At 44.6% G+C, this 19,173-nt stretch overlaps 1 protein-coding gene across 3 annotated transcripts in view; it reads right to left on the bottom strand.

Annotated features, from left to right (window-relative positions):
- Positions 1–1,608: 1,608 nt before the first annotated feature.
- Positions 1,609–19,173, bottom strand: part of MTHFS (methenyltetrahydrofolate synthetase) — a 42,245-nt gene continuing 24,680 nt past the window's right edge. For all 3 annotated transcript variants that reach the window (XM_071214386.1, XM_058294766.2, XM_004480667.5), the window contains exon 3: positions 1,609–2,037. In XM_071214386.1, coding sequence (XP_071070487.1) covers positions 1,781–2,037 — 257 coding nt within the window. In that variant the 3' untranslated portion in view covers positions 1,609–1,780. The remainder of the gene's footprint in view (positions 2,038–19,173) is intronic.

Genomic DNA, 19,173 nt, shown 5'->3' with positions numbered 1-19,173 from the left:
GGCTGGGTGGTAGTTTCTAAAGGCAGCAGGGCTAGTTCCAGATCTGCAGCGGCTTAGGAAATGCACTGCTTCCCCACCCCAGGCCGACTGAGGTGTCAGCTGTCTTAAGTCACCATAACCTAATAACTGAAATACACTCACGATTTAGCCAACACAGTAATGCAGTTTTATAGCTTGTAGAAATTCTCTTTTACTCCCATTTCACATTGCACTATAAGCCTAACTGACAGGTTTGAATTATTTTTACTTTTGTGCATAAAACATCAAATCATATGCTATTCTCCAAAGAACAAGGGATTCATGTTTTTTTAAAATAAAAATGATACATTTGCATGTATTCAATTAATTCATTCAAAGAAATTTACTGAACACTCACTGTACGCCTGGGTGTCTGCTAAGTATTAGAAGTATAAAGACCACCCCTGCTCTTTGGAGTGCATGGTCTGGTGAAGGGGACAGCGTGACAGCTAATGACAGGTAAGTAGGACACTATGATGAGGAAGACAATGGTCAGCGGTGCTTAGATGAGAGAAACACTCACTCTGCATGCGAAAGTGGAGATGAGCTGAGTCTGGAGGAGAAATGGGACTTTTCCAGGTGAACAAATGAGCCAAGAGCATTTCAATCAGAGAGAAAAGGCATGCTCACAAGTGCAAGGGGCAGAGGCTGCCAAGCCTACAGAGCCGGACGTGAGCTTGGATAAGCGATGCCTGTGGGAATACAGAATGGGGGGAGAAGCAGCTAGAAAAATATTAAAAAGAAGGGTGGGCAGCCCATCTTCAAGAGTTTTGCACCCAAAGGAGGGTATGTGGCCTTCACCTGGTTGGCGCTGCACAACCACCCAAAGGGTCCAGGCAGGGTGTTTCGTGATCAGCTTCCTGCTGATCTGAAACTACAGTTTCAGAATGAACTGGAGAGGCAACAGTGAAGGTGGGGATGCCACGGAGGTGCAGTTAAGAAACGCTGAGTGCCTGAACAAAAGGCGCGATGGGGACAGGGCAATGGGGACAGGATGATGGAAGGAGAGAACAGATGTAAGGGCCATTCTGGAGGCAAAATCAACAGGCAGGCTGGACACGGCGTGTGAGGGAGAGAAGCTTCCAGGAAGACTCCTGGGTTATAACCAAATCTTCCCCCTCAACACCACCACTCCCTAGCTGTGATGCCATCTGCCAACATTCAGCCCACAGCAAATTCCATTTCCAAAACAGAAACCACAATACATGGAAACCCCTTCTGACTTACAGGATATCAGACCTTAAACTCTAAGCGGTTGACATGCAGAATGACAGTCGGGGACCCATCAGTTGAATTAAAGTCTTTAAATCATAAATACCAACAAAAAAGCTACAAAGTTCCAAACATAAAAGTGGTATAATAGAGTAGGGGAGCTCTGTACTCAGAGCAAACATCAACAAACCAATTAATTGCCAGCCAGTCTCCACAAGCCCCACAGAGGCTGGCCAGGCCTGTGACAGGCGGGAGAGTGGCATCAGCTCCCAAGGAATTTACCTTCTTCCCACACTCTCTGATCCTGCTGCAGCCTCCTAAAACTTCAATGTAAACTGCAAAGCAGAAAGATCAACTTGGCACAATAACACCAGGAAGTTAAAACCATAGGATGGTATTTTCCCTTTTAATGAACATTCTGCCATACACGCTTGTACTGATTTTTAAAGACAGTTCTGTTGGATATTTTATAATTACACTGCAAGAAAATGGAGCCCACATTCACATTCATGTACAATTGCAGCTATTTTTCGACAAGGAAAACCACGAGTTATTTGGCCGCCGTCATCTGAACTGAAGACGCCGCGGCGTCTTCGTAGAGGACTTCGTCCACCTTCATGTCATGTTCGTCCACTGGGACCTGCAGGCAAATCTGCTCTTTGAAAGCCAAGGCCAGGGTGTGGGGTCGGACCCCCTGGTGCTGCAGGCAGCGCTTCAGGTAGGCGTCGTAGTAGCCCTTGCCCCGCCCCAGCCGGTTGCCCTCTTTGTCGAACCCCAGACCAGGCACAAAGATGAGATCGAGGCCCCCTGTGGGAGAGAGGAGCAAACCGAAGAGTTAAGGTGCCTGGTTCCTGGCATGAGCTGGCTTCTCTTTTTAATAACATCGGTTCTTACTCTCGTTTCTAAAATAATATATGTTCACTCAAGAAAATCCAGTAAGTGCAGAGTTACACAAAAAGGGAAATAAAAAGTTAGCTCAGTAATTCCATCATCCATCCTTTTAGCAGTTCTGTCGTGTGTGTATAAAAATGCCAAATTTCCCATCCACACCTAATTAAGGAGAATCTCCAGGGATAAGCCGTAAGAACCATTTTTAAGCCTCCAGGTGCTTCTAAACACCTGCCAGGCTTGGGAACCAATGTCCCAGGGAGGGGAGGGCAGGGAGGAGCTGGGTAGGGGGGGGCCGTCCTCAGAGCCTGCCAGCAGGAAGGGTACGAGGACGAGTGGCACTGACCGCCCTGCTCCCTGGTCATTCCCCTCCTGCTGGAGAGGCAGCAGCAGGATTTCAAGCTTTCCCCGACTTGGGGCAGGCTGTGACCTGCTCAGACACATGCCAAAGGTGCACGGTGGGGTCTGTCTGGAAAGAAGCTTCACAGGCACCGGAACTGGCCCGGGCATCAGCAGGACAGAGCAAGCTGCCGCAGCGCAGGGTGGAAGGCTACAGGATCCCCCCGCCCCCCGCAGCCCGCTCCCTCGCAGGGTGGGCGGAGTCCCTGAAGAAGGCAGTCAAGGTCAGAGGTGGAGGGTCTGCAGAAATGTCCTGAGGCCCAGGCCCGCAGCCCCGGGCAGGGCACAGACACACCAGCACCAGGAAAGGGCCCCGCTCCCCGTCCAGCCGGGCGTGCTACGCAGGGGCTTCCTCTCCCCGGCCTCAACTTCCCAAAGGCTATCCCGGGGGCTATGTGTGACCTCCTGCTGAGCCATGATGCACCCCTCACACGGCATCCCCGGCAGGAACACACAGGTCGGAGCTGTCGGTTGTCTGGAGCTGGGTGTCTGGAGTGGAGCTGCTCAGGCTGCCGGGGAGGCTGGCCCTGCTGCCAGCAGCTGCCCTGACTCCCTGCAGCACTGCCCTGGGCTCCCAGCATCACCTGTCAAGCCCCACCTGCCAAAGTCCCCAGGGCACATCTCGGTTACAGCACGGCCTTCCTGGAAACCTGCTTGTCTATCCTCACCCCTGGCATCGGTCTCTCCTGCCTGGCCCTGTCTGGGTCGTCCACCTCTCCTGGTGTTGACATTGGCCCGGGCACTTGGCTCCCTCCGTGTCCCCTCCCTGTTCCCAGGGGGCCCTCTAGGTTCAGAGCTCAGCTTTTTCTCCTACACCCAGAACACACACTCACACACCCTGTCCTATATCAAGCCTCTCAGCAGGGAGGCAAGGGGCTCTGCCAAGTCCTATGGAGAGCCACAGCGCCTGCCCGCAGTGAATGTGAAATACACATGCACCTAGCGTCCACACCCAGGCAAAGCAGCACCTCTGCCAGCTGCCCCCACCCCATCGAACAGCAGGCCTGGAGGCGTCAGTGGTGACAGAACCCCAGCTGGGTGCTGGCGGGGGGGACGGGACTCGGGAGGGGCGTCAAATTGACCTGGGTGTTGAAGGATGTGTCCGATTGGGATCCGAGGCTATTTCAGAACCAAGGGGGAGGCGCAGGAGCACAGAGGGGGCACCCGTGTGCAGTGGCTCAGGCTGCAGCTGGGGGATTTGGGAGGCAAAGGCAAAAAAGCAAAAGGGAGGCCACGAGGCACAAGGGGATTTCACGGGAGTCAATACACAGGAGAGAAGTAGAATTCCAGAGAATCCACGTCTAGGCAGTGGGGAGAGAGGAGCGAGGAAAGGAAACAGAAAGGTGAGAAAATAAAGGTCCCATGCCCATCTACATAGAACCGTCTCGCTCAATCCTTTGGAGTCCTCCTGGAACTTTGATGAAGCTCTCACTGCAGTCCTACGCCGACTGTGCCTGCCTCTGCTGGCCCCACCAGCCAGCCCATTTCCTCAAGGGCCGCAATTCTCCCAAGTTATCTTCCATGCTTGACTTTAATAGGCGTCTAGGCCAACGTAACCTGGAAGACCAGGACATTTCCTGTGGCATGCATCGATCCTCGCACAGTGCATTCGTTACCTGCAGCATGCATCGATCCTCACACAGTGCATTACCTACGGCATGCATCGATCCTCGCACAGTGCGTTACCTGCGGCATGCATCGATCCTCGCAGAGCGGCCCCCTGCTTTAAGAGCTGTTGTGGGTGGGCTCAGGGAGGCCACGCCGTGGGACAAGAAGACAACATTTGCACAGCTGCCTAAGTGAGCTCTGCAATTACGATGCAAGAAAGAGCATGGCTTCGGGGCTGTCCAGCAGCGAGGGGCTCAGAAGTGTCCCTCACTGGAGGGATCCTGCCTCTGTGCCTGGGATGGTGGGGGGGCCCTTCCCACAGGCCACCACGGCTCCCTTCACCCATGGGCCGCCACCTATTGCCACCGGCTTCACGTCCTTGGATCCCCATTCTTGGTCTGCTCCTGCTATTTGGTAAATGCGAGTGCTTTCTGGAAGACAGTGCACGTCTGGCTCCACTGCACCCATCTTTGCATCCTTCAGGCTCTCCCTGTGCCCGGCACGCCCCCCCCCCACGCCAGGGGCACCTCACTGACACAACACTGTAGGGACGCCTTCCCTCCCCAAAGGGGGGGGACAGGGCTTGGAAACCACGTACTGGCTGAGCAGCGTCCCTGTGGGTCCCTCGCCCCGCCCGCGCTCAACCGGCGCTCACTGGCAGGCAGATGCCAGGCCTGCTCTGCCAGACCACAGGGTCTGCTCAGAAAGGAAGGCGGGCGGAGAAACACCCTCCTGTCCACGCCCGCGGCCTGGCGCGCCTCTCACCCGAGGGCTCCCTGGTGGAGGGCGCTGTCATCAGCACAGTGTCAAGGAGGGCGGCCGTCCTTCCTGTCCTCTCTCCCGGGGGTCCCTGCTTCCCAGGTCCTTGCTAGCAGAGGCGGTGACACGGATCAGAGAGGCCCTGCTGCATCAAGGCGGCAGCACTGCTCGGAAAGCGCTCCCTGGAAGTTGCCAGCTGGTGCTGCAGAGTCATGGCTCGCTGCGCTTTTGTCTCCAGGCCTTGCTGGGGCTCTAATGGAATTGTGCACTTGAAAACCAAAGCTAAAAACAAAAAACAAAAACTCCAAGGCTGCCCTTGGAAAACTCCTCCAGCCCCACTTCGTCCATCTTCTCCTGCTGGCCCTGAAGCAGCAGTGCCCTCTGGGGGAGGGCTGGTGTGGTGGGTGGGGGCATGGGTCCTGGGCTCTCTCTTAACTGTGTGGCCATGGGCAAGCTACTAACCTCTCTGTGCTTTAATTTTCTCACCTGTGAAATAGAGCTAAAAACAGTACCTACTTCACAAGGATGGTCATGAAAATTAAACCAGATAATGCTTGTAAACTCCTCAGCACAGTGCCCGTACATGGTAATTACATTTATTACAAGAGCATTTTTTTTCTTAATTAACAACCGTTATTTACCATTTCCTGAAGGAGCCGGCAGGGAAAGGGCTGGAGATCCTTCGTTACTGCAGGCAATTTTGAACCAGAGCTTTCACGACCTCACCCTAGAAGACCTCACCCTAGAACTGGATCATCCCTGCTCTCTCTGCTCCAGGGTTTGGGACAGCCAAGCAGGAGGCAGAAAACCAGGGAAAAGTTCATGTCACAGAACAAGGGTGAGCAAACGTTTCCTGATGAGGAAATAATTTAGACCCTGGAGGCTGTATGGTCTGTCACCACTACTTAGCTCTGACACACAGTACAAGAGCAGCCATAGACAAAACCCAAATGAATGGGGGTGGTTGGATGCCAATAAAACTTTATTTGCAAAAACAGACTGGGCCAGATTGGACCTGCAGGCCCTAGTTTCCTAACCCCTGTCACAGAATATAAGACAAGAGAGTTTCAAGGAGAGGAGAGTGGAAACCGTCAAAAGTGGCAGAGAAGACAAGGAAGGGAAGGACAGTAAAACAGCTATTAGATTTGGCACTAGGGAAGTAGATTTGGCTCAATGGATAGAGCGTCCACCTACCACATGGAAGGTCCAGGGTTCAAACAGAGATGCACACAAGGAGTGCCGTGCCACACAGGGTGTCCCCCGCGTAGGGGAGCCCCACGCGCAAGAAGCGTGCCCCGTAAGGAGAGCCGCCCAGCGCGGAAAAAAGTGCAGCCTGCCCAGGAATGGTGCCGCACACACGGAGAGCTGACACGGCAAGATGACGCAACAAAAAGAGATGCAGATTCCCGGTGCCGCTGACAAGAATACAGGTGGATGCAGAAGAACGCACAGTGAATGGACACAGAGAGCAGACAACTGGGGGGTACGGGGTGGGAAGGGAAGGGGAAAGAAATTAAAAAAAAAAGATTTGGCAACTAAGGAAGCACTGTGGTAAGGAGAGATGGGGACAGATCTTGAGCTGCAGAATCTTCACTGATCCCCCCCCCCAAAAAAAGACAAGAAGTAGGCCTTGAAAGAAAATGTGGGAAGGAGATTCTATAAATGCTGTTCTTTATTTCTGAGAATGAAATGCTGAGCTAGGCACTGAGGATTCCTTCACCTTCACAAAACATCCTTTTAAACTCTGGCCAGGAAGGCAGCAACCAGGCCCCTGACGCTCTCAACAGGCCCTGCCTTCAAACTCCTGACCCTGAGTTTTTTGGAATATAATCAGTTCAGCCAGTGGACTCTCCTTGCCCTAATAATGAAGAGAGAGTTGAAAATAATGAGCCTCAGAAGCCAGGAGTCATGTAGTGCTTTCTAATCTACTTTTTAAAAAGTTATTAGAGAAGTTGTGGGTTTAGAGACAATCACGCATCAAATACGGAATTCCCATTTACTACCCTCTTATTAAAACCTTGCGCTGGCGTGGAACATGTGTTACCACTGATGACAGCACATTTTAAAAGCTGTACTATTAAAAGTCCATGGTTTAGCTTATGGTTAACTTATGGTTGAATGTTTACTTTGAGCTGTTTCACGGATTTTTAAAAAACTTTATTCTACTAACAAATATACAACCTAAAAATCCCCCCTTTTAACCACAGTCAAATACATAATCCATAACTATTCATTACATTCACAATGTTGTGCAACCATCCACCATCGACTACCAAGACTTTTCTATGATCCACACTAGAACCTCTAGACATCTGAGGCCTTAACTCCTCATCCGCGCCCCGCCCTATTGCCTGGTGACCTAACCCGTATTCCAGTTTCTGGCTCCGTGAATTTGCTTGTTCTGATTATTTCATGTTGGTGAGATCAAACAATATTTGTCCTAACCCAGGGGTTCTTAACAAGGGGTCCGTGAGCTTGAATTTAAATTAAAAAAAAAAACAACAACATGATTCTTGTGGGGACGTGTTGGTGTGGGTGTGATATATTTATTAAATAATCCACAGTACAGTGTGGACTTAGTAAGGGGTCCCTGGTTTTCACCTGACTGGAAAAGGGATCCAGGGAACAAAAAAGGTGAAGAACCCCTGTCTTAACCCATTTTCACATGTGCTGTGCTCATACTTCCATTTCGTGCTCCTTCTTCCTTCCGACTTGTTTTTATGACCATGTCTCCCCCAGACTCCCTTCAGAAGCTGCCTGCCTCAGCAGCGACTTCTCCAAATACCCCTGTGCCCTGCTGCCAACCGCTACTGTGACCATGCCACTTCTCCTGCAGGTCCACCTGGTTATCCCACCCACAGTGCCCCCTTCCCAGTCCACCCTAACAGGAGGCCTTCATCGTGACGCTCCCTTACTGCAGAACTTTCAGTCAGTCACAGCCACTTAAAGAAAATCTCCAATTTCCTTAGCTGGGCACATGAACCCATGACTGTCTCATGCCTGTCACCTCTCCAATGACTCTCTCACTATGCTCTGACAATACCCACTAACAGTTGGACCCATTGTCCCACAGCCCCACCCCTACCTCCTGCCTGGGAGCCTTGGCCCGTGCCTGCAGTTCTCAGGACTGTAGGGTGCTCCTGCTCTTTTCATTAACTTGTCCAGGCATATCAGTCCTAACAAACCTCAGTTAAACTCCTATCGACTCCTCCCTGTCCGTGCAGTTTGGGCGAGCAGCTCTTTTCCTATGCTCTAAGGACGCCCACGGCCCAGTAAGAAGGGGGAATCCTTTCCTCTGTCTTCTGGGAGCAGACGTTGGGCCCAGTTCTATTTGTATGAAAGGAGGAATGTGAGTAAAGGATGGACTGCATGGTCCCTAGGACACATTTCTGAGTTTCCCGACTATCATCTCACGCTCAGAGAGGTCAACCATTCAGCTCATAAGCACTGAGCCTGAGGCCTGCTGCCGCAGGTGCAAGATTCACCAAGGCAGACTGCCTACTGCCAAAAGGTACAAGTGGGCTAGGCAGAGGGAAGGAGGACAGAGGGCCGGCGACAAGCTCCTTGGAGGCGGGAGAGCACACAGCTGAGTGTACATGCCTCTAGACAGGCTGAGTTCCAGCACAGCCACTCACGAGCTATGAAATATCAGGTTAACTGCCTCCACCTCCAACCTGCATAAGAATATTAGGATGCAGAGTCTCTAAGTTGTTAATACTAAATTCAGCTTAATCAATTTCTACATGCCAACTCCTTAGGCCTTGTGGCTGATTATAGAGACACAGGCACTCTCCTCCAACACACCTCTAAAGCTTGAAGAAGTTGAAATCCTGACATAAAATATAGAACCAGAAATTCATGATAGCCCTTGTGGCAGAACTCTCAAAAAATCAATACTCTGTGCTTTGAATGCATTACGGTTGTCTTCAAAGAACAGATTGAACCACAACCCCCTTGGATCACTCTTCATAGTAAAACAGTACAGAGTGTAATAAACAAAACCACTTTTACGACGGCAGTAATAAAATAAATTCAACTTCTGACCATATATAAAAATTGGGTTTTAAGAATATATATTTCTCTGCAAATCCACAACGTATTTAAGGAGTAGTCATCTATGAAACCTAATACAGATGACTAGTTCTTTTTAAAAAATTACATTGTAAATGCACTTTATTCCTTTGCTATGACTGGTCACAACATATTTGCCATTTAGGAATCTTCACGAGGAACCAAGCACACTGCAGTAAGAATCACCTATTAAAGACGATTACCACGTGTTGGAGTGCATCTGCACTGCTTTTACAAAATCCTTTCTTTTAAGATAGGTACTAATGTTTGCATCAAAATACAGGGACTGTATTTGTCATAAGAGCTGGGGACAAGTTTCCAGTGCCACGGAAGGTAGTCCATCTCCTACTCTCCCCGGGAATGGCAGGTCATTCTGCTAAATCAACCAGTGACGTATTCTGAATATAATACAATGTCTGTATGCCTTATATTTAAAACCATCTTGAGTCCAAGGCTTTTATTCGATTCTGTGACTATGTGTTTAAACGAAGCAAGTAGGAGATGACAGGAACTTAGATTCCTCCAGGTAAAATTGAAAGCAAAGAAAAAGAAACCTGACTAGCATTCAGTGACTTAGCACCTGAGGATCTCGCCACCAAAACCCTCCTCCTACATAACTCAGAAAGCCTAGAAAATTATCAGGGATGACAGGAGAGAAGTTGAGCTAAAATGGACTATAAAGACCAATCACCCCTTGCTACCTATAAATTCTGCTACACTCCTTTAAGGATGTCTCAGAGAGGCTATAAAAGAAATGGAAAACAATGGCTGCTTCTGGAGAAAGGGATTGGGGAACAGGAGGACTTGGATGAGAAGGATACTTTATATTTTCACTCTACCCTTTTGTACGGTTTTAGTTTTCTACCATGTTCAAATACAACCAATTTTTTCAGAAATCCTTTAAAACTATCAGCCTCCTGGCATGTCAAGAACAAGAGGCTCGGAGGCAGCACAGCAGCACAGCAGCTGAGCTGACTGCCAGGGTTGGAATCCCATATGCCCAGTTACTAGCTAACAAACATGAATCCAGTTACTTAGTCTCTCCTTAAAACTTGCTCTCTTCCCTTTAAGATGGGAATAACACTAGAACCTATTATACTTTAGAGGATGACTACATAAATAAATAAAGGGAAGTGCATAAAACCCTATAGTAAGTGTTTAAGAAACGCTGTTAGTATAGTAGGGCTAGGAATAGTAACTTTTCTTTTTCTGTTGACTCTGGAAGTTATTTCTTTTTGAGCTATCAACAGTAATACTAAATACAGTTATTATGTAGATTACCTATTAGCCCAACTACCTGCAAGGGGGGCCCAGTGCTCTACCACCACCTGCTGTCACACAGAAATGTGCAGGGGAGAGGACCTTAAGAGATGCTCAGCCCCTGAGTAGGGCAGGATGTGAGGCTGGCTCTCTGAAATATGCAGGGAGAGATACAGGTGTGATAGGAAAGGATTCCCCCTATTACAAAGTGTCTTTCCCTTTACAAAGAAGTCATCATGTATTTGGAGCATTATCCGTTTACAAACAAGGAAATTGGAGTTGCTCTTTTACAATCTCTTCCAACACTTAAAAGTCATGTGCCATACCACAACCAGGTATATACCTAGAAGTAGTGAGAGCAGTGACACGAACAGACATCTGTACACCCATGTTCACAGCGGCATTATTCACAATTGCCAAAAAATGGAAACAACCCAGGTGTCCATCAAGAATGGATAAACAAACTGTGGTGTATTCACACAATGGAATATTATGCAGCTGTAAAAAGAAATGAAGTCGTGAAGCACATAACAGCATGAATGAAGCTGGAGGACGTTATGTTGTGTGAAGCAAGCCAGACACAAAAGGGGAAATAGTATATGAATGCACTACTATAATGAAATATATTATTAATCTCATGGAGTTAATAACTTGAATATGGGTCACCACAAAATAGAATGAGGTTAGAGAATGGGCTTCCTTGTGCAGAACTGGTAAAAAAGAGGTGTGTTAATCTTTGGAAATGAACAGAAAAGGTGAAAGCACAACCTAAGGTTTGTAACTAGCAGTGCTATTATGTGCATTTGAAAGTGGTTTAAAGGGAAAGTCTAAGGTCATGTATATTACTAAAAGGAAAGCTAAAAAATACAATATGGGACTGTATAGCATAGTTAAACCACATGTGAAATATGAATATAGATAAAATTGCATATATAAGACAATTTTTCTTTGAAACTGAACAAATGTATGTTAATACTGCAAGATGTTAATATCAGACAAAAAAAACCCACATTTTACAAAGTGAAAGAACCCAGACACAAAATACCGCATATTGTATGATTCCATTTATACAAAATGTAAATATAAATCAATTTATAAAGATGAAGTTAGATTAGTGGATATGTAGGGCTGGGGAAGGACTGCTAAGGGGTATGGAGTTTTTCTTTTTGGAGTAATAAAATTATTCAAAAAATTCTTATGGTGATGAACGCACAACATTGAGATTATACTGAAAGCCATTGATTCCACACTTTGGATAGATCATATGGTATAGGACTATATCTCAATAAAACTGCTTAATAAATAGATAAATAATTGTGCAAGAAGAGCCAGAAATAGCAGCTATGTACAGCAGGGGTAGCATAGAGAGATTGAGAGGTGAAGAATTTTCTATTTGTCTGCTGTTTTTTCATTTATTATTATTATTGAAATAATTAAAATGCTCTAATAATGAATGAGGTGTTGAATGCCTAACTATGTGATTATAACAAAAATGATTGATTGCACAGTTTGGATGGATTGTGTGCTTTATTAATATGAATCAATAAAACTGATTTGTTTATAAAAATTTTAGCCTTTATTATTTTAGGTATTACATATTGTTTGACTCCATCTATACAGAATATAAATACAAATAAACTAGAGAAAAGGAAACAGAATAGCAGCTATGTACAGCGGGGGTAGCATAGAGAGATTAAGAGGTGATTATTAAAGGGTAGAGTTTTTTTTTTTAATTGGAATAATGAAAATGCTCTAATAATGATTGAAGTAATGAATGCACAACTAGGTGATTAGACCAAACACCACTAAGTGTACACGGATGGATTGTATGCTTTATTAATATGTATCAATAAAATTGATTTTTTTAAAAAGCCATGTGCCAGACACTGTGCTAAGAACTTTCACAAACTTTACCTCACATAATCTTCCAAATAGACCTATGAGGTAGAGATTTTTATCTTCTCATTTCAAATTAGAAAACCAAAGCTCAAAGAGATGATGTAATTTGTCCAAAGCCCTAAGCTAGTAAAGGCCAGGGCTGGAATTGGAACTCAGGTTTTCTGGCTCCTAACTGCACAGTCTTGCAAAAACTCTTATGAAATTCTTTCTTATCTGGAGAATAAAAGCAGACAGAAAAAGCTCTACTGATGTGCTCTGGTGGTGGAATAAAACTTGATACAGCATTTATATCAATCAGATCAGGACTGTGCTGAGAAAGAGATGGCATCCGCAAAGTGGGTATGTGAGAAAAGTTTAATACATGGACCAAAAGTGGTCAGGGCTCAAAGGCAGCAATGGCTAGAGCCCTGCCGCCCCTAAGCCTGAAGGTACCAGAGGCACCGAAAGACCTGTGCTACTGGTAGCCAAGGCACAGGGGCGGAGCAGTCCCCAGGACAAACACTCCTCCACATTCTCCCGCACCCTTTGTCTCCTGCCGGCGCCTCCTTTTGGGCGAATCCACCAGAAACCAAAAGGCTAGGGCCCCGGGTGATGTACTCCATGCCGCTCAACCTTCCTGGGCACGTGGGAAAGGAAGACAGGAATCCTGGAGGGCCAAGAGGTCCAGCATGAGGTTTAAACGTGGTTATTATCAGTGCTTACCACTGGGTTTGGGGATTTGAGTTTATTTTTATTTTCGTCTTTGTGCGTCTCTATATTGCTTTGTACTTCTCTATATAGCTTTATAATTAGAACAAAACTATTTTCTTTTAGAAAAAGAAATATTTTATGACTACTCAGAATAACTGCCATTCTTCTTTTGAAGATGTATTACTTCAAATTATGTATAATGTAATATAAAATTATGTATAATACTTCAATTATGTTAGCTATTGTCGTAAATGTGTTTTCTATTATACCTTAAGGTTAGAATATTGTCTAGAAAATAACTCCAAAATTATAAGCAGGGAGGAAATTATAATTTCATTTACCAAAGAATGGCTTATATTTTCCTAATCAGCCTCATCACCATCAACAACTAGTACAACTGTCTCCTATATGAAAGAGAGCCAGCTAGGTGCTGAGGACGTGAAAAAGGGAGGGGGTGGGGGTGGGGGTCCTGCACTCCCGTTCACAGCAGCATCATTCACAATAGCCAAAAGGGAGAAGCAACCCAAGTATCCACCAACAGATGAATGGATGAACACAATGTGGCATATCCATACCATGGAATATTATTTGACCACAAAAACGAATGATGTTCTGACACATGCCACACCATGTGGAGTAAAATAAGCCAGGCACAAAAGGACAGACACTGTGTGATTTCATTTATATGAAATATCAAAAATAAGCAAATACATAGATACAGAGAGTGGATTACAGGTTCCAGGAGTTAGGGTGGGGTGGGAGACGTGGAAATGGAGAGTTACTTCTTAATGGGCACAGAGGGTCTGTTTGGGGTGAAGAAAAAGTTTTGGTAATGGATGGTGGTGTTGGTAACAATATTGTGGATGTATTAATATCACTAAATTGTACACAATAGTGGTTAGTATGGGAAACTTTGTGTGGTATATATGGTAATTTTCAAAAGGGGGGGGCCAATATTTTACTGCAAAGGTAGGCAAAAGATGGCCCACGGGCCAAATCTGGTCCACTACCTGCTTCTGTAAATAAAGTTTCATTGGAACATAGCCATGTCCTGCTTTTACACTACAAAAACAGACTTGAGTAGTTGTGAAAAATATTCTGACACACAAAGTCCCAAATATTTACTATCTAGCTCTTTACAGAAAAAATATTTGCTGACCATGCTTTAGAGCATCTACAATAAGATTTTTTTAAAAAACCTATAGTTCAACTTATCCTATCTTAGCAGATATTTAACAAAATAAATCTTATTGGGAAAAAAAGAATCAGACTGCTTTTATTGCAGATATGGAAAAAATGCTTTGAAGAAAATAGGATCTGCAACAACAGCTTTACCAAATGGCATTTTTAAATGTTGCATTTATTCTGATGTTGGCTTTGGAATAATTTCACTGTAATTAATAATAGTCAGATGAACCAAAAAAAAAAAAAAAAAGGACAGTAAAGCTGAGAAGAAATCACAGAACAATAAAATGGGAAGATAGAACTCTTCAATATTTCATATATCTTTAGAATCAAAGCTTAGTGATTCTGAGAATTTTAGGGACAATGTTTTGTTTACCTGTGTAAGACAATTAAGAAATAAATTAGGATCTGGGGGAAGAATGTGGAGGGCCACCCATCCTACACCACAGGCTTGTACTCAAGAAGACAAGAAAGAAAAAAAAAAAACCTGGCTTACTCTTGAGAGTAATGAAGAACAGTTTCTTCAGATATAGTAATACAAGGGTGCTTTTTGAGCTATTACTATTTTTCTCACTTTTTGGAAGATGAGCTTTTAAAGTCATTATTCTAAATAATTTTAGCGCTGCATGCTTCCTGAGCCTTAAGAGATTAGCGAAATAGAAACTTATCCCTGGCTTCCACCATTTGTTTTAGCAAGATGTTAAATGAGCACTTGAAAGTCCTGCAACCTTCCTGGTTCAGTAAATTTAACTAAAATAAAAGTACTCAGTACATTGTATTTCTTCTGCTAGCTTTCTTCTTCTAAGCCTAGGAGGGCTCAGGGCTTGGCTAATATGAGCCTCGAACCATCTGTAACAAATCCTATTACTGCAGGCCTAAGATAAAGTAACCAATTATTTTGAAATAATAGTACCTAGTTTCTACATAATGTCCTTTTCCAGTGAGTTCCAAGCCCTTTTTGACTCCAGCCACCCTTGTTATCTGCTTCAATAAAACTTCTTCTGATAGGTGAAACACCTGCTCAGCTTGACAGGAAAAAGGAAGCAGAAAAAATTTCCTCAAGATTTCCACTTCAATCGAAATCCAGTGTTATCAACTCAAAAAAAATAGTCATTTCTAGTAACTACTATGAGGAAGACTGGGTCCTGGGAACTACAGAGGACATGGAGCTAAACCACTCTCCCATCCCTCCAGGATCTAACAATCTATTCAGATAAAAATTCACTGCTAAGTTCCTAAAAATAGGAAATTAAATAGCTGTAAAAGTAGAATAATGCCATGAAGATAGAATACTCTAAGTGTCAAGGTCATAGAGGATGAGGGGGGCCTTGAAGAAGAGGACGGTGAGGCACGGAGGAAGGCCAGGCACAGAAACTGACCGGCAAGAAGAAAAACAAAACAAAACAGGAAAGCTGGCTGAGCAGAGGCACAGCCATGGGCCGGCCCCGGGCGCCCGGGCATTGGCAGGGCCCGCGACTGGTTCTCTTGGCAGAACCATCTAAAGGGGAGCAGGGGGGCTGGCAGGGTCCCTAAGGCTGTGCTCAGAAAACCTCCGTGCCGGGGAGGCAGTGACTCGATCTTCAGGGTGAGCCAGGGAAGCCTGGATCAGTCTTCTAGTGGAAAGTCAGGGGAAGACCAGGGACATCCGGCATGTGAGCGGAGTCTCCAGGAAAAGCAGAATTCCCCGGGGATGTAAGGAAGTCATAGGACAAGGGAACTTGGGGAGTCAAAACAAAAAAAGGAAACAGTGAGCCATTCTCTGCCATTTTTAAAAGCTCTCCGTAGACTACTCCTTAGTTGGGCAGCTTCACTCCTTACAGCGCGTGTTATACACACCTGCCTGCGTTCCCACATGCTCTCCATGATCTGTGAGAAGGTCAGCCTGGGAGGGCTTCTACTGGCCAGGTCTCTGGGCTGCAAACAAGTCCCTGGACTCTGGACAGAGGCCACACCCCCTCTCATCCAAAAAAAAACTGGATTTCCTCTGGAGCTTTTCAGTCTATAGAAGGGGCGGCATGAATGAGCTCCCTTGTGATGCCACAGTTCTAGGTCTTGTGAGAGGTTACACCGCCTAAGCCTGTGACAAGACTGCAGAGAAATACGCACACAAGTACACACACATGAACGAGGCCTTGTGAAAACTGGTGACTCTGAGTAAGGTCTGTCTGGATGGCACCGCCGTCAGCTTCCTGGTGAGGATGCTGCGCTGCAGTTACGGAAGACACTGCTACCGAGCGAAGCCGGGTGCAGGGCACACAGACCCTCTCGGTACTATTTTTGCAACTTTTTTAAGTTTAAAAATCTTTCAAAAAGCGTCTCTATACTCTGACCTCCAATTCAGAGAAGTCTGAAACTAAACCAGCCCTAACCAACCCTCAGTCTTAGCTGCTCCTCTGACTGACCTTAAACTCTACACATAACTACTCTAAGTTCCTGCGTCCTGCAGGTGTTCCTTCCAACTTCCATGCTCCTGCCCAAGGTAAACTCTACGCCTGCTTTAAGGCTCAATGCAGAGTTACTTCCCTCACGTTCACACCTGCCTACACAGGCCTATGCTACTCCCGTTCCAGTGAGCCCCGAGTTTGTCACAGGCACCCCAGAAGGCGTCCACCTATGCATGAGCAGGCTCCAACAGGTGGAGTCAGGTGATTAAATGGAAGGATATTTCTCTGCCAGTGGCATTTTGCCCACTTCATAATTTTTTCTAAAGCTTTATCCCTGTTTCCCCAATTTTTTTGCCGATTCCCCTGACCATAATGTAGAATAAACAAATTTTTTTTATTATTTGATTACGTATTGGAAAAGATTACGGATTCCTTGTTAGTATTTTTTGACATTGGTGGAATTGAGTGGTTTATATTATTTCTCTCAAACATAAGCAAATGGGCCATGGAGAAAGGTGGTGGCAGTCATTCTTCTGGCCATCTATGGCTCCTGATGTTATATCCAGGGCAGTGAGCAGAACAGGACACTGTATAGCAAAGGTCACTTTCACAACCAGTAACTCTACAGTGAAGTGAAAAAAAAAAGTCAGCTGTTTTGCAGTCAGATAGGCCCAATTATTATTATGATTTATGAATCTAGCATCTTATTCATAAAGAATTTTTAAACAAAAAAATTGAACAGCATCTGCTTTTCCAGATTTTGGTACCTATTAACCATCTTTCAGACAGTCTTTCAGAAACAAGAACACTGGACTAAGATTCAGGAAACCTGGGCGTCGGCCTCGCTCTGCAGCTATGTGAGTTTGGACAAGTCATTTCCCATCTAGCCTGTCCCCTCACCTAAAAATGAAAAGTCTAACCTGGACAACCTCCAAAATGCCTTCCAGCTCAAATAACCCCAGTCTGCTAATTAAGACTAAAACGTATATGCATGAAAGAGACTAAAGGGGCAAAACTACCACCTCCAACCAATAAATCTGTAAAATACTGACATCTGCTGGAAACTGGGAAAACTACTCAACCCAGCTGAGAAATATTAATAGCTGACTGAAAAAAAACTAGTACTGATGCCTGACTTTAGAAACACATTATCAAGGATGAAAGTTTCTCATAAGATTACATTTTCTAATATTTCACTTTACTGAACTTAAGAAAATTTCAAAGACAATAACTTTTAAATTATTTCAAAGACTTCTGGTTTCGGGAGCAGATGTGGCCCAAGTGGTTGAGTGCCTGCTTCCCACATGGGAGGTCCCAGGTTCAGTTCCCAGTACCTCCTTAAAGTTAAAAAAACAAACAACAAGCAAATGGAAAAACCAACACAGGGGAGCCGATGTGGCTCAGTGGTTGAGAGCTGGCTTCCGACACATGAGGTCCCAGGTTCAATCCCTGCCCCAGTACCTAAACTTCTGGTTCCATTTGGAAATTTCAGCTGAAGCTTCCCAGGCATGTCTTTCTTATAAATAACCAAGTAGAAAATATAATGGAAAAAAATTCCAATCACAGTAACAACAACAAATATTAGTCAATTAGGAATATACTTAACAAGAAACGTGCAAAAATAGGACAAAAAGTGAAAATATTTACAAAGACACAGAAAAAGCCTTGAATAAGTGGGGAAGTATACCACATTCCTGGAGAAGGCCGAATATTGTAGAGAAATCCATTTCCACAAATGAATGGAGAAATACATATTTCTCTACTATAATTTAACACAATTACAATCAAGATTTCAATGGGATTTTGAGGGAAAGGAACAAAGATTTTAAAGACAATTTCCAAAAATAAATGTTTAAAAACAGGCAGCTAAATTTTTAAAAAATAAGAATAATAGGGTAGAACTTATCCTACCAGCTATTAAAATGCACTGAAGAGCTTTTATAAAGCTGTATTAATCAATACACTATGGCACTAATGTCAGCATAAGCAAAAAGATCAATGAGAAAGACCAAATGTCCAGAAACAGATCCAAACATATGCAAAAATTTAGACCATGAATATGGTGACATTTCAAACCAGCAGGGAGAAGGTATTCACTCAGTAGTACGGAACATACCCAGCTATCACTTATAAAAAGTTAGATTCCCTCCCTATAAATCTACATAAATCTAAAAAGGATTAAATATTTTAATATTAAAAAATAGAACATAAGATACTAGGATAAAATGACTTTATACAATCTCCAAAAAGACTTCCTAAAATGAAACCAGACAGAAATCCTAAAAGAAAGACTGATAGATTTCACTATTAAAATTTTAAAACATCTGTATCCCCCCAAAAAACAAAAACATATAAAAAATTAAGGAGAAAATAACAAAATGGATAAAAATATTTGCAGCATGAATGACAGAATGGTTAGTATTTGTTATCAACTAGAAAGAAAACGCACACACACACACACACACACACACAAAGATAAATTCCCTGGAAGAAATGGGGCATTTTATAAAAGAAGTAGAAATGAGCAGAGATTACCACAGTAATTTTAAAAAGAAGCAAGAAAGAAATTAAAACAAAATTGAGTAATTCTCTTTTTGACGAATTCTTCAAAACAAAACCAGAAAGATACACTGGTAAGACAAAACTGAGTTTCTTTTTTTTTTTAAAGATTTATTTATTTATTTCTCTCCCCTTCCCCCCCCCCACCCTGGTTGTCTGTTCCTGTGTCTATTTGCTGCGTGTTCTTCTTTGTCCACTTCTGTTGTTGTCAGCGGCACAGGAATCTGTGTTTCTTTTTGTT

The sequence above is a fragment of the Dasypus novemcinctus genome, chromosome 3 (genome assembly GCF_030445035.2).
Source record: "Dasypus novemcinctus isolate mDasNov1 chromosome 3, mDasNov1.1.hap2, whole genome shotgun sequence".
NCBI classification, from domain to species: domain Eukaryota; kingdom Metazoa; phylum Chordata; class Mammalia; order Cingulata; family Dasypodidae; genus Dasypus; species Dasypus novemcinctus.
The sequence above is the reverse complement of the archived record's forward strand: the minus strand, read 5'-3'. Positions and strand labels throughout refer to the sequence as shown.